This window comes from Elephas maximus, chromosome 16 (genome assembly GCF_024166365.1).
Source record: "Elephas maximus indicus isolate mEleMax1 chromosome 16, mEleMax1 primary haplotype, whole genome shotgun sequence".
Taxonomy (NCBI): Eukaryota; Metazoa; Chordata; class Mammalia; order Proboscidea; family Elephantidae; genus Elephas; species Elephas maximus.
In genome coordinates, this window is record NC_064834.1 from 47,002,555 (window position 1) to 47,016,191 (window position 13,637).

Genomic DNA, 13,637 nt, shown 5'->3' on the forward strand with positions numbered 1-13,637 from the left:
GTGAACACAAGCAGAAGCTACACTTGTTCCCCTCAAACACTCCCCAACTATAAACACTGGGGAATTTCTTCCGGAAGCAGTTGTCATCACAAGATGACAACCACCACAGAAATCCGGATGATAATAACAATAGGTCTCAGTGATTAATCAGTTTGTGCCCAACTTAGTGAAGGACATTGTCCACGTTACTTATTTTTACCATGACCCTACAAGCTGGGTGGTGTTACTCCATTTTAGACCAAAAACCAAAACAAAACAAAATCCATTGCTGTCCAGTCAATTCCAACTCATAGGCACCCTACAGGACAGAGTAGAACTGCCACGTATGGTTTCCAAGGCTGTAATCTTTATGGAAGCAGACTGCCACATCTTTCTCCCACAGAGCAGCTGGTGGGTTCAAACCACCAACCTTTCAGTTAGCAGCCAAGCACTTTAACTACTGTGCCATTTTTATAGATAAGGGAAATGGATGAAGACAGTATCGTATTTTACACAAATAATGCATGTGTTATGTGGGGTTTTTTGCCAACCACGCCCCCCCCAGGTATTTTCATAAGTGCAATATGCTATTTTGTTGCTGTAGAAAAAAATTAGCATAGCATGCTTACGAATGGGGAGGAGGAGGTACACAGTTGGTGAAAATATACAACACACACGTTATTTATGTAAAAATACAGTGCTCGCTGAAGCAGACCTTTCCTCCCGGGTGGTGGCTCCACCTTCTTTCATTAGCCTGAGTGAACCTGGTCCTGGTGTGAGAAACCTCTCCCAGGGCTAGTCTGGAGGATCACTCCTGGGCCTACTTACGGTCTGCCATTCGTCTCCACCCCGATGGCTGCCGTCTTTGCCTCCAAGGCATTGTTGAAGTTGGAGATGTTTTCAGAAGAATAGAGGCCAGCTGGGTTGTTGTACTGGTTGGTGATGACCCTGGGGGTACTGCTGGAGGCGGGCGAGGCAGTAAAGGGCATGGCGCTTCGGTTGTGGGCACTTCCTATGTGCAGGACTTCCTGCAGGCAAGGACCAGAGGAGACGTCAAGGAAGGCTTCCAACGTGCACCCCTTGATGGGCAGTGCAAGCTGAGGACCAGAGAGCGAGATGCCCCGGCTGAGCTTAGTACAGCCCTGGTTCCACACTAAACTGTAACTGAGGGGCTCTGAATACGCACTGAGACACACAGGCCAGAGCTGTGAAGCCTCATAAGATAGGCAAGCGTGCAGGTTCATACCCCAGTTCTGCCCAGTAAAGCCTGATCTCCCACTGGGTATCCCTGAGCAGAATACCCCTTGATGTCTTGGGGCGTCAGGAGCCATAGGGCTGTCAGGATCCAAGTCAGAGCTGAAACTTCCTTTCAGGGCACATTCCAGAGGGATTATGGTACCAGGAGGAGAGAAGCATGCAAAGTCCCTTCAGTCAGTTCAGAGCAGGAGATGATAAAAAGTGGAGATAAATTCCCCAGAACTGAACAGGGTTAGACAAGCAAGATAAAAGGGTTGTGGTACCACAGGGTAACACAGCTGCTGAACAGGCACAAACGGGCTCCATCCCCTAGCAGAAGGGGGTTAAAGGGAATTAAGAGCCTGTTGTTTGCTGTGGGAGAAAGACAATGAGAAGGTTTGGGATACCTGGTACAGGAGAGGTGCCCAGAGGAGCGGCATAAAAGAACTTTGAGTTCCTGGTGTTCTCATTCCTCTTTTTCTATAATGTGAGAAAGCACACACCACCCCCACCCTTGATTTGTTAGGAGTCTGACGAATAATTACTACAGCTACAACATCTCAGAGCTTCTTTACAAACACCCCCCAAAAAAAACCCTGTGAGAATTTTTTAAACTAACCTTTCTTTTTTAAAAATCACAGCTTTTTGGTGCCTGAATTAGGAAGGTCCTTTCTACAGGAGTGTTTCCGGATCAGTCCATGGCTTCCAACCAGAGAGCATACTCTGTGCAGCCTGCTAAACTCAACCAGTAACCAGCTGCCACCAAGTCAATTCCGACTCGTAGCGACCCATGTGTGTCAGAGTAGAACTGTGCTCCACAGGGCTTTCGATGGCTGATTTTTCAGAAGTAGATCGCCAGGCCTTTCTTCCGAGGTGCTACTGGGTGGACTCAAACCTCCAACCTTTTTTTGGTTAGCAGCCGATAGAGGGTTAACCATTTGTACCCCCCAGGGACTCCCTTTCTAAGCTCAACATGCATGCTTTTTCTGAGTCCCTCTGAAAATCTTCCTTAACCCTCATCTCTTTCTTAAACACCCAGGCCCAGAACCACTGCCCCAGAAAGAGCTCTGTCCTCTGTTGCTTTTTTTTTTTTTTCCTCATTTTTGGTAAATCTTCAAGTCTTACACTGACAATAGAAAACATTATGCATAAAAACAAACAACTTATTTCACTATGGACCTAATTTAAAACAAAAGACAATATGAAAATTGTTTTATAATTAAGATTTCTTTTTCACTATTCAGATAGGCTTTCTCTTCAACAAGTCAGAGACAGTGGTATTTTTTTTTTTTAATAATTTTTATTGTGCTTTAAGTGAAAGTTTACAAATTAAGTCAGTCTCTCACACAAAAACCCATATACACCTTGCTACACACTCCCAATTACTCTCCCCCTAATGAGACAGCCTGCTAGAGACAGTGGTTTTACTGTATAAATTACATTTAGCTGACTTTGTCCACATTTAGGACCCATAAACTAAGTCCACACAGATAATTCACAAAAGAGGAAGTATAACTAATTAAGGAAAAAAGAAACAAAATTTTATCAGTAATCAAAGACTGGTTAGGTAAACTTTCTGGCACAACTACCAAAAGGAGTAATACGTAGTCGTTAAGGCTGTGGTCACGATGAAGACTGCAGCCGAGCTGTAGATGGGCGGCACGACTTCCATCTACACTACAACACTACGGGATAGAGGCACAGCTACTGCTGCCCAGATCGCCATGTTTTCCTTCTGCCTTTCCTTTTCCACAGCACTTGCCAGGGGCAGCATGGGATACTGAGCGTCAGAAAAGAGCTCTTCTTTTTCTGTCTTGGCACAGCTTTCCCCCTGCCACTTCCTGTTTGACCTTGGGCAAGTTATCTAACCTCTCTGAACCCACTGCTCTCTCATCTTTAAAATGAAGACAATAAAGCCTCTTCACAAGGACTTGCTGTGACACACAAGTGCGCCAAGCACAGTGCCCGGCACACAGCAGATACCCAACCAGTGCCCGTTTTCTTCTCCTGCCATAGAAACACATTTCCAATTAGAATGGAAGTCAGTGGAAAAGTAGGGTTGGAGATTCTGATTTTTACTTCGTACAGAATCTTTAGCGAATGTATCCGTTTTGTACATAAAAGGAATATCTCTACACCCATGTGAACACTGGTCTTTCCAGAAGTCAGGCAGATTCAGGGCCTGCCTATTCAAAAAAAAGGATGATGTAATTGTTTGGGCTTTGTATGTCTCAGTCTCCACGGAAACGCAATAATGAGGAAATGTAAAGTAGGTGTGTAACTACGCTGACCTCAGATAAGGTGGGGTGCTGGCTGGCATTACATGAGCCAACACATCTTTTTATTATAAATGAACTCTGGTCTTACTCATTTCTCATCTTTCTTTTTTTAAGTGGCTGGAAGTGGAAGATTTTGGAAAAATCAGAGGTGGGTAGTTTTTCATGAGGATAAAGAATTACTGGAATCAAAAGAAAAACATACCCAATTTAGATTTCAAAGTATTTGAGAATTTTTTAAAATCTGAATCAGCTTTCAAAATAGGAACACAGTATCTACATCACATGTTTAGGATGAAAATTCAAGGATGGTACAAATTAAAAAATACAATGAAAATTTAAATGCTTATCTGATTTAAGGAAACACTAGGATTTTCCGACATACAAGTTAAAACACAGTCCTTCCTTGTGTGTTGTAAAACATTATGAAAGCTTAACACACTAAAATTTAACATCTATAGTAAATTTAATGAGCTGGCTGGGAGTTCCCAGGGAAACTACAATTAACTGTGGCCTGTTTTAAATTAGTTTGCAAAACTGCCAGTTTATAGACTGAAAGCCATTTTATGAACTTTCCTTAGGGGAGCTATATAGAATAACACGTTCATCTTAGCTTTGAAATGGCAGATGCAAAATGATCCTTCAAGTGACTCTTACGATTCTTAGTTATGATTTTTCTTATATTAAGGGGAAAAAATTTGTACGTGATTATATTTCTGAAATTTTAATTGAAGTCATTTAAGATGTACATATTTTCCTTAAGTTTTTTTAAGAAAATATGACTTAATAAAACTGCTCGATTTACACATACCAGTGCATCAAGAAGGAGCCCTGGTTGGAAAGGAAAGAACCCCCGGATAAGCAAAACATTACTGAAAAAGAAGAAGAAAGTGGGAGGCCTCACCCTACCTGATTTCAGAACCTATTATATAGCTACAGTAGTCAAAACAACCTGGTACTGGTACAACAACAGGCACATAGACCAATGGAACAGAATTGAGAATCCAGATATAAATCCATCCACGTATGAGCAGCTGATATTTGACAAAGGACCAGTGTCAGTCAACTGGGGAAATAATAGTCTTTTTAACAAATGGTGCTGGCATACCTGGATATCCATTTGCAAAAGAATGAAACAGGACCCATACCTCACACCATGCACAAAAACTAACTCCAAGTGGATCAAAGACCTAAACATAAAGACTAAAACGATAAAAATCATGGAAGAAAAAATAGGATCTACCCTAGGAGCCCTAATACAGGGCATAAACAGAATACAAAATATTACCAAAAATGATGAAGAGAAACCCGATAACTGGGAGCTCCTAAAAATCAAACACCTATGCTCATCTAAAGACTTCACCAAAAGAGTAAAAAGACCACCGACAGACTGGGAAAGAATATTCAGCTATGACATCTCAGACCAGCGCCTGATCTCTAAAATCTACATGATTCTGTCAAAACTCAACCACAAAAAGATAAACAACCCAATCAAGAAGTGGGCAAAGGATATGAACACACATTTCACTAAGGAAGATATTCAGGCAGCCAACAGATACATGAGAAAATGCTCTCGATCATTAGCCATTAGAGAAATGCAAATTAAAACTACGATGAGATTCCATCTCACACCAACTAGACTGGCATTAATTCAAAAAACACAACATAATAAATGTTGGAGAGGCTGCGGAGAGATTGGAACTCTCATACACTGCTGGTGGGATTGTAAAATGGTACAACCACTTTGGAAATCCATCTGGCGTTATCTTAAACAGTTAGAAATAGAACTACCATACAACCCAGAAATCCCACTCCTCGGAATATACCCTAAAGATACAAGAGCCTTCACACAAACAGATATATGCACACCCATGTTTATTGCAGCTCTGTTTACAATAGCAAAAAGCTGGAAGCAACCAAGATGTCCATCAACGGATGAATGGGTAAATAAATTGTGGTATAATCACACAATGGAATACTACGCATCGATAAAGAACAGTGACGAATCTCTGAAACATTTCATAACATGGAGGAATCTGGAAGGCATTATGCTGAGCGAAATGAGTCAGTTGCAAAAGGACAAATATTGTATAAGACCACTATTATAAGATCTTGAGAAATAGAAAAAACAGAGAAGAACACATACTTATGTGGTTACAAAGGGGGGAGGGAGGGAGGGAGAGGGCTTTTTATTGATCAATCTGTAGATAAGAACTGCTTTAGGTGAAGGGAAAGACAACACTCAAAACAAGGAAGGTCAGCCTAATTGGACTGGATTAAAAGTAAAGAGGTTTCCGGGATAAAATGAAAGCTTCAAAGGTCAGCAAAGCAGGGGCTGGGGTCTGGGGAACTTGGTTTGAGGGGACTTCTAAGTCAATGGGCAAAACAATTCTATTATGAAAACACTCTGCATCCCACTTTGAATTGTGGCGCCTGGGGTCCTAAATGCCAACAAGCGGCCATCTAAAATACATTAATTGGTCTCAACCCACTTGGAGCAAAGGCAAAGGAAGAACACCAAGGTCACACGACAACTAAGAACGCAAGAGACAGAAAGGGCCACATGAACCAGAGACCTACATTATCCTGAGACCAGAAGAACTAGTTGGTGCCCGGCCACAATCAATGTCTGTCCTGTCAGGGAGCACAACAGACAACTCCTGAGGGAGCAGGAGAACAATGGGATACAGACCCCAAATTCTCATTAAAAGACCACACCTAATGGTATGATTGCGACTAGAGGAATCCCAGAGACAATGCTCCCCAGAACTTCTGATGGCACAGAACAGGAACCATCCCCGAAGACAAATCATCAGGCATGAAAAGGACTGGTCAGTGGGGGGGAGAGAGATGCTGATGAAGAGTGAGCTAATTAAATCAGGTGGACACGGGAGAGTGTGTTGGCAACTCTTGACTGGAGGGGGGATGGGAAGATAGAGAGAGAGGGAAGATGGCAAAATTGGCACGAAACGAGAGACTGTAAGGGCTGACTCAATAGGGGGAGAGCAAGTGGGAGAAGGGAGTAAGATGTATGTAAACCTACATGTGACAGACTGATTGGAATGGTAAATGTTCACTTGAAGCTTAATAAAAATTAAAAAAAAATTAAAAAAAAAAAAGAAGGAGCCCTGGTGATGCAGTGGTTAAGCTCTCAGCTGCTAATGGAAAGGTCGGTGGTTCAAACCCACCAGCCAGTCTATGGGAGAAAGATGTGGCAGTCGGCTCCTGTAAAGATTACAGTCCTGGAAACCCTATGGGGCAGTTCTACCCTGTCCTATAGGGTCCCTGTGAATTGGAATCGACTCAACAACAACAGGTTAATGCATCAGGTGAGTTCAACATCATACAAGTTTCTGCTTTATGTATAAAAGATGGCTATATGTTACCTTCTGGTTGTATCTCGATTCACCATAAAAACTATATAGTTTCTCAAATTTTTTTTTTTTAATTCAAAAGGAATACTCATTCATTGTGGGTAATTTACAGAATGCAAATGAGGAAGAAGGACAGAGCATCTATAATCTAACCACTGAGAGATTTATAAATACGGGCTCTCAGGATGGTCTACTCTCCCGGGAAGCTCTATTTGCTCCACAAATTGTGCGCTGACTACCATGTTTTTCAGTATAAATTATTTTATTTCAGTCATTTCTACATTTTTCTTTATGTATTTAAAATTTAGAAATGACTGCCTGGGGATCTGCTGTGTGCCAAGCACTAAGTAATCTCTAAATAATGTCTCACTAGAAGCCATGCATTTACCTGTAACAAAAATAGAGATTTCTACCCTAGAGCTCATGGAAACCAGCTAGGGGCATACAGGGAAGAGAAGCAGGGTTTACTATTAAACTTCCCCTTATTATTTTTTTTTATTTCTTCTAGGCTCCAGGCCTTGGAGCCCAAACTTATTTTCATCCATGGCATGACTCACTTGTATCCGAAATCCGTATGGAGTTGAGTTAGTGCCTTCACTATACTACAGTCCTGTGAACCCTATTCCGTGCAGGAAGGCTTCCACCCGCTTCCCTTATCGCTTTCCTACCACCGCCTTCCAGCCTAGGCCTCGGTCGCCACTGCCCTGGGATTTTCCAGCCCTTTCCTCCCGAAGTTCCTTTACGGGAAGAACTGAACAAGAGCCAAATCCCAGCAATGACAGGGCAGGCCTCTCCCTGCTGTCTTATCCCCAGGCCTCCTGGGCAGGAAAAATGGGAATGTGCAGAGCATTGTCAAAAGCAGAAAAGAAGCTGGGTGGTAAGAGCAGTGACAGTGATGAACAAGTACTTACCTGGGGTTCAGAGGCTAAATTCATCTTGTATGGATGACGCTTCCCTTCCTCTGTCACCAGAGGAGACCAGATTTTATGTTCAGATCTGCAACAGATCAACGGAGCTGTTGTTGCATTCATGCTAAATAAATAACACAGACTAAAAACAGAGTGGAAACATGTCCCCTCGTGCATGGACTACTACAGGTGTCCCTGGGTGATGCAAATGATTAACATGCTCAGCTGCTAACTAAAAGGTTGAAGGTTCGAGTCTACCCCCAGAGGCACCCTGGAAAAAAGTCCGGGCAATCTACTTCCAAAAAATTAGCAACTGAAAACCCTATATAGCATAGCTCTACTCTGACACACATGGGGTGACCATGACTCAAAATCAACTCAACAGCAATTTTTTAAAAATATTTATCACCAAACCAAACCTATTGCCGTTGAGTTGGTTCTGACTCATAGCCGCCCTATAGGACAGAGTGGAACTGCCCAATAGGGCTTCCAAGAAGCACCTGGTAGATTCCAACTGCCGACCTTTTTGGTTAGCAGCTGAGCACTTAACCACTGCATCACCACGGCTCCTAAATATATATAAAAACCTGTTGCTGTCAAGTTGATTCCAATTCATAGCAACTCTATAGGACAGAGTAGAACTGCACCATATGGTTTCCAAGGAGCGCCTGATGGATTCGAACTGCCGAACTTTCGGTTAGCAGCCCTAGCTCTTAACCACTACACCACCATGGGTTCATGTATATACACACATGTACAATATAACACTACATGTCCCATGGGGTAGGGTTCTGAAGTGTGCAATAGGCTTTGATATACAACCACACTTCTGGTCCTCAGGGTAATCCTACGTCAGAAGTTGTTGTTAGGTGCTATCAAGTCAATTTCGACTCCTGGTAACCCCAGATGACAGAGTAGAACTGCCCCATAGGGTTCGCTAGGCTGTAATCTTTACTTGACAGCACCTAACAACAATAATCTTTACAAGAGCAGATTGTCAGATCTTTCTCCTGCGGAGCCCCTAGGTGGGTTTGAACTGCCAACCTTTCAGTTAGCAGCCAAGCTCTTAACTATTTGTGCTACCAGGGCTCCTTATGGCACAGGTCGAAGAGGGCAATATACTCAGCTCACAGAGGAGAACCTGAGCAAAGGGTTCATGAAAAAGAGCCTCAGAAGCTCAGGTTAGTGAAACGTTAAAGGGCAAGTTAACACAAGACCAGAATAAAGACTCTGAACTTGATTCAACAGGAGATAGGAGGCCGTTAAAGGTTGAATCAAATCACTCCTGAAGTCCTGCCCTTGCAGGACTCCATCCAAGACCAAACGAAAGAATAATGGAAATCCTACCACAATTACAATTCCCAAGGCACTCTCCTCACTTAACCTGATAACTCCAGCTCTCTTTTCTTATAGCATACTTAAATGTTACACTCAGCACTTGTTTAATGTATGAAGCCTTCCTCTGTTACTGTAACCTCCTGGCACAGAACCCACTGCTCAGCATAGTGTTGCAAGAACAGTATCCTAAGTGGATTCTCAATAGTTCTGAGAAAAAATTTTCATTTCATTATGTCTGACAATACTTAGCTGGTTTTACTGGATCAAAATTTTTAGTTCATTGTCTTGGATCAAGGAGTCTCTGGGTGGTAAAATGATTAACACACTTAGCTGCTAACCAAAAGATTAGAGGTTCAAGTCTACCCGGAATTGCCTCAGAAGTACGGCCTAGCGATTGACTTTTGAAAAAATTAGCCACTGAAAACCTTATAGAGCACAGTTCTACTCTGACACACATGGAGTCACCATGAGTTGGTGCCAACTTGATGGCAATGGTAACCGGTGTTCGGTCCAATAACAATGCAGGTATCTTAGAGAAAGAAGCTTGCACTATTAAGTTAGAGGGAAAAATGAGCCACCTGAAATTCCATTTCCACAGGCCTTTTTACATGCCTGCAGTGTACATGGCACTGAGTTAGGGGGTGTGGGCCTGAGGGATTCTGAGACAAGGAGGGCTGTCCCTGCCCACAAGCAGCTTCTGGGCGATCAGAAATGAATGAATATTTTCACAGGCCTCACCTGGCCACTGTGAGAGTCATGTTGTCTGTGCAACCCTTGATTTTGTTCTGAGCTTCCAAGTGTGTCATATTGCTAGTATTTTCCCCATCAATGGCTGTGATTACATCTCCGATACATAAATCAGCGATAGCAGCCTTGCTTCCGGGAGTGACCTGCAAAAAAGGGGAGAGCAGGCTAGTTACTATTTGTCTCCAAGGAAACCAATGAGTAAGTTACCATGAGGTTAAGTATTCACTGATACGGATCAAAGCATTTAACTAGGAAAGAGGGCTGAAATCATAAGCCTAAATAATAACAATCCTTTTTATATTTATGTAATACTTTATGGTTTACAAAAAGTCCTTTTCTATATATGATCTCATTACACTCTTACAACAACCTTTCAGAAAGAAGAGCAATCTAGTAAAATGACCAGACTTAATGGTCTGACTGAGGCTGGAAGGACCCCAGAGGACATGGCCCGCCAACTCTCTGTTACCCCAGAACTAAAACCATTCCGAAGTCAACTCTTCAGACAAAGATTAGACTAGACTACGAGACACAAAATGATACTGGTGAGGAGTGTGCTTCTTAGCTCAAGTAGACACCTGAGACTATGTGGCCAGCTCCTGTCCCGAGGCGAGATGAGAAATCAGAGGGGGACAGGAGCTGGTTGAATGGACATGAGAAATACAGGGTGGAGAGGAGGAGTGTGCTGTCACACTGTAGGGAGAGCACCTAGGTCACGTAACACCGTGTGTATAAGTTTTCATATGAGAAACTGACTTGCATTGTAAACTTCCACTTATAGTGCAATTAAAAAAGTAAAAATAAATAGAATAGAATAGAAAAAAAAAAAGGAAAGGAGGGCAACCATGAGTCCTCATCTCAGACACCAGGAAACAAGCTTTGAAAGATCTGTGAGTTGGCCCAAGATCATACAACTAGTATATTACGGCCAGGATTCAAACCCTGAGCCAGACCCAATCACATCGTCTCTTCAATTGAACCTTCCTGCAGCCTTAAAATAAGCCAACAATTACTTTTTAAAAAGCCACACATTCAGAAAATGATATGCATAGTAAGACCCTATTTCTGTAAAAATCTCAATTAATAATAGTAAAAAAAAAAAATGGTATGCATAGTAAAACCCTATTTCTGTAAAAATCTCAATTAATAATAATAGAGCACAGAAAAATCTGGAACAGTGGAACCCTACACACCAAATTGCTCACATTTATGCATTTCTGTAGTGTTTGTTTTGTTTTTTATTTCGCAATGAGTGCAAATTACTTTCGTGATTAGAAAAAGCAATAAAGACTATTTAAAAAATCAAGCAAATCACATGATGGCAATGGCGTGAACCTCAAAGAGCCATATGTACCCTTGGCGAGTTGGAAACCCATGTAAAACCAGAGGCCGTTTTGCCTCAGCTTTCTGTCCCTCTGGTAAGAGAGAAGCAGCCTGGATTCTTTCTAAAACAGGAATCAGCAGAAGACCTTGGGATATCCTGTTCTACTCCCTGCCAAAGCAGAGCCTCACGTGGGTTTACTCTGCTTTCATTTCCTCTCACCTAAGAAGCTGACTATGGCTGGGGTCGTTCCTGATAGGGTGGCTGGTTTTCTGTCAATAGATGCCTCTAGACCAGTGGTTCCAAATGTATAGGCGCCAGTAGCTTGGGGGAAGCCAGGCAATCGTGGCAATGGGTCCTCAAGTCCACCTGCTTACTGAGCACTGCATGTGGGCTGAATAAATATCATGTCTCCCGCACAGACGTACAACTATTTTTCAGGTGAATACTGACACTGTTGCAATGAATGAAGTACAGATTTATTCTGACGTAATACTAAGCTCGGAGTAACTTGTGGCTATTAGCTGCTTTCAAAACCAAGAAAAATATTACCATTATCATCTCAGGGTCCGGGACTTTTTTTGACATTAAAAGACTTTCTTGATGGGAATCCCACAGGCCCTCAGGATCAGGGTGGTTTTAACACACCCACACTCCCAGTTCCAGAAGGTTCTGGCCTCCCCTTGGAGGAGGTCCTTAACTCCTGGGAGCCAACTGAGGATGGGCTTGTGAACACCTGGGTGTCTCTGTAAGGCTGAACCACAGATATGAGACCCTTTAGAGCAAACGAACTAGGCCACAAGACTTCGGCCTTAAGTCCCGTGGTGGGATACACCTTTCAGCAGCCACAGTTCCCAACCACCCTCACCAAACTGAAAACACTGACCCTTCTGGGGCGGCCGGTGTGATGTCACTGTGGGGCCAATTCCCACCATCAACACTCTGACCCCATGAAATGAGGGCTGGGTAAGTCGATCTCTGAGGGCCCTTCCGGTTCGGACATGCTATGACTTTATCAGGGAAAATTCTGCTGGAATGTGGCAGGATGTGGAAACCAACGCAGAGATCTTGACCCCTTAACCTTCCTTTCTGGCTTTCCCATCATCTGTTTACCAGAGATCGGGCTTTTAGAAAACGAGAGCCCTACTCCTAGTTCAGACCTTCTCATCCAACCACTGGGAAGAGACATTTTACACCAGCGAGAGGAGGCTGCTCTCGTTTAGTCAACAATGAGAAGTTGGCATCTGAGTCACCCAGTCCATGCAGTAAAAACAAATGCCTCTCATTTTCTGACCCATCTTCATGCAACTTCCTGTCTATTTCTCCTTTTCTAAAGGAAAATGTAGATCCTCATTTTAGAAAGGACCCTAAAAATAAAAAAAAAAAAACTGCCATCCAGTGGACTCTGACTCATGATGGTCCCATATGTGTTAGAGTAGAACTGTGCTCCCTAAGATTGTCAATGGCTGATTTTTCAAAAGTAGAGATCACCAGGCCTTTCTTTCGAGGCACCTATGGGCAAATCTGAACCTCCAACCTTTCAGGTAGCAACCAAGAACATTTTTAACCATTTTTGCCACCTAGGAACTTGAAAAAGGACCTTAAGCATCACTCAGTTTGAGGCTGCAATGGTTCTGGAATGACAAACTATCTGCAGGCAGAGCAGCCTGAATCAAGGTGAAAAATGCCTGATCAAACTACTTTATCATGACCAAATCTAACAGTGTTAAAAAGCAGATCCCTTAGGACAAAATCCAAAATCATTAGCAAGGCCCATAAAAACTCAGCCTCCCTCCTCATCCTCACTGTGCCACTCCCCCACTGAGCTCTAGCTTCAGAGGCCTCTTTAGTTCTTCTCTACCTCAGGGCCTTGTTGTTGATGTTAGCTGCCATTGAGTCAATTCTGACTCATAGCCACCCTATGTACAACAGAACAAAACACTGCCCAGTTCTGTGCCATCCTCAGAATCGTTGCTATGCTTAAGCCCATTGTTGCAGCCACTGTGTCAATCCATCTCATTGAGGGTCTTCCTCTCTTTCACTAACCTTCTACCTTACCAAGCATGATATCCTTCTCCAGGGACTGGTCTCTCCTGATCAAACAACAATAACAACAAAACCAAACCCACTGCTGTCAAGTTGACTGTTGACTGTGACTCCTAGCAACCCTATAGGACAGAGGAGAATTGCCCCATAGGGTTTTCAAAAAGTGGCTGGTAGACTTGAAGTGCCAACCTTTTGGTTAGCAGCCAAAGACTTAACTACTTCACGATCAGGGCTCCTCCCTCCTGATAACATGCCCAAAATACATGCGCCTAGGTCTTGTCATCCTCACTTCTAAGAAGCATCCTGGCTGTGCTTCTTCCAAGGCAGATTTGTTCATTCTTCTGGCAGTCCATGATATATTCAATAGCCTTCACCAACACCATAATTTAAAGACATCACCTCTTCAGTCTTC

The 13,637-nt window shown here is 42.9% G+C and overlaps 1 protein-coding gene across 1 annotated transcript in view; it reads right to left on the minus strand.

The window, feature by feature from the left end:
* PDLIM1 (PDZ and LIM domain 1) overlaps window positions 1-13,637 on the minus strand; it is a 53,406-nt gene that overhangs the window by 17,685 nt on the left and 22,084 nt on the right. The window contains exons 2-4 of the mRNA XM_049855244.1: window positions 9,850-10,001; window positions 7,777-7,861; window positions 808-1,007 (exon numbers count right to left, since the gene is read on the minus strand). Of these exons, the coding sequence (XP_049711201.1) occupies window positions 808-1,007; window positions 7,777-7,861; window positions 9,850-10,001 (437 nt within the window). The remainder of the gene's footprint in view (window positions 1-807; window positions 1,008-7,776; window positions 7,862-9,849; window positions 10,002-13,637) is intronic.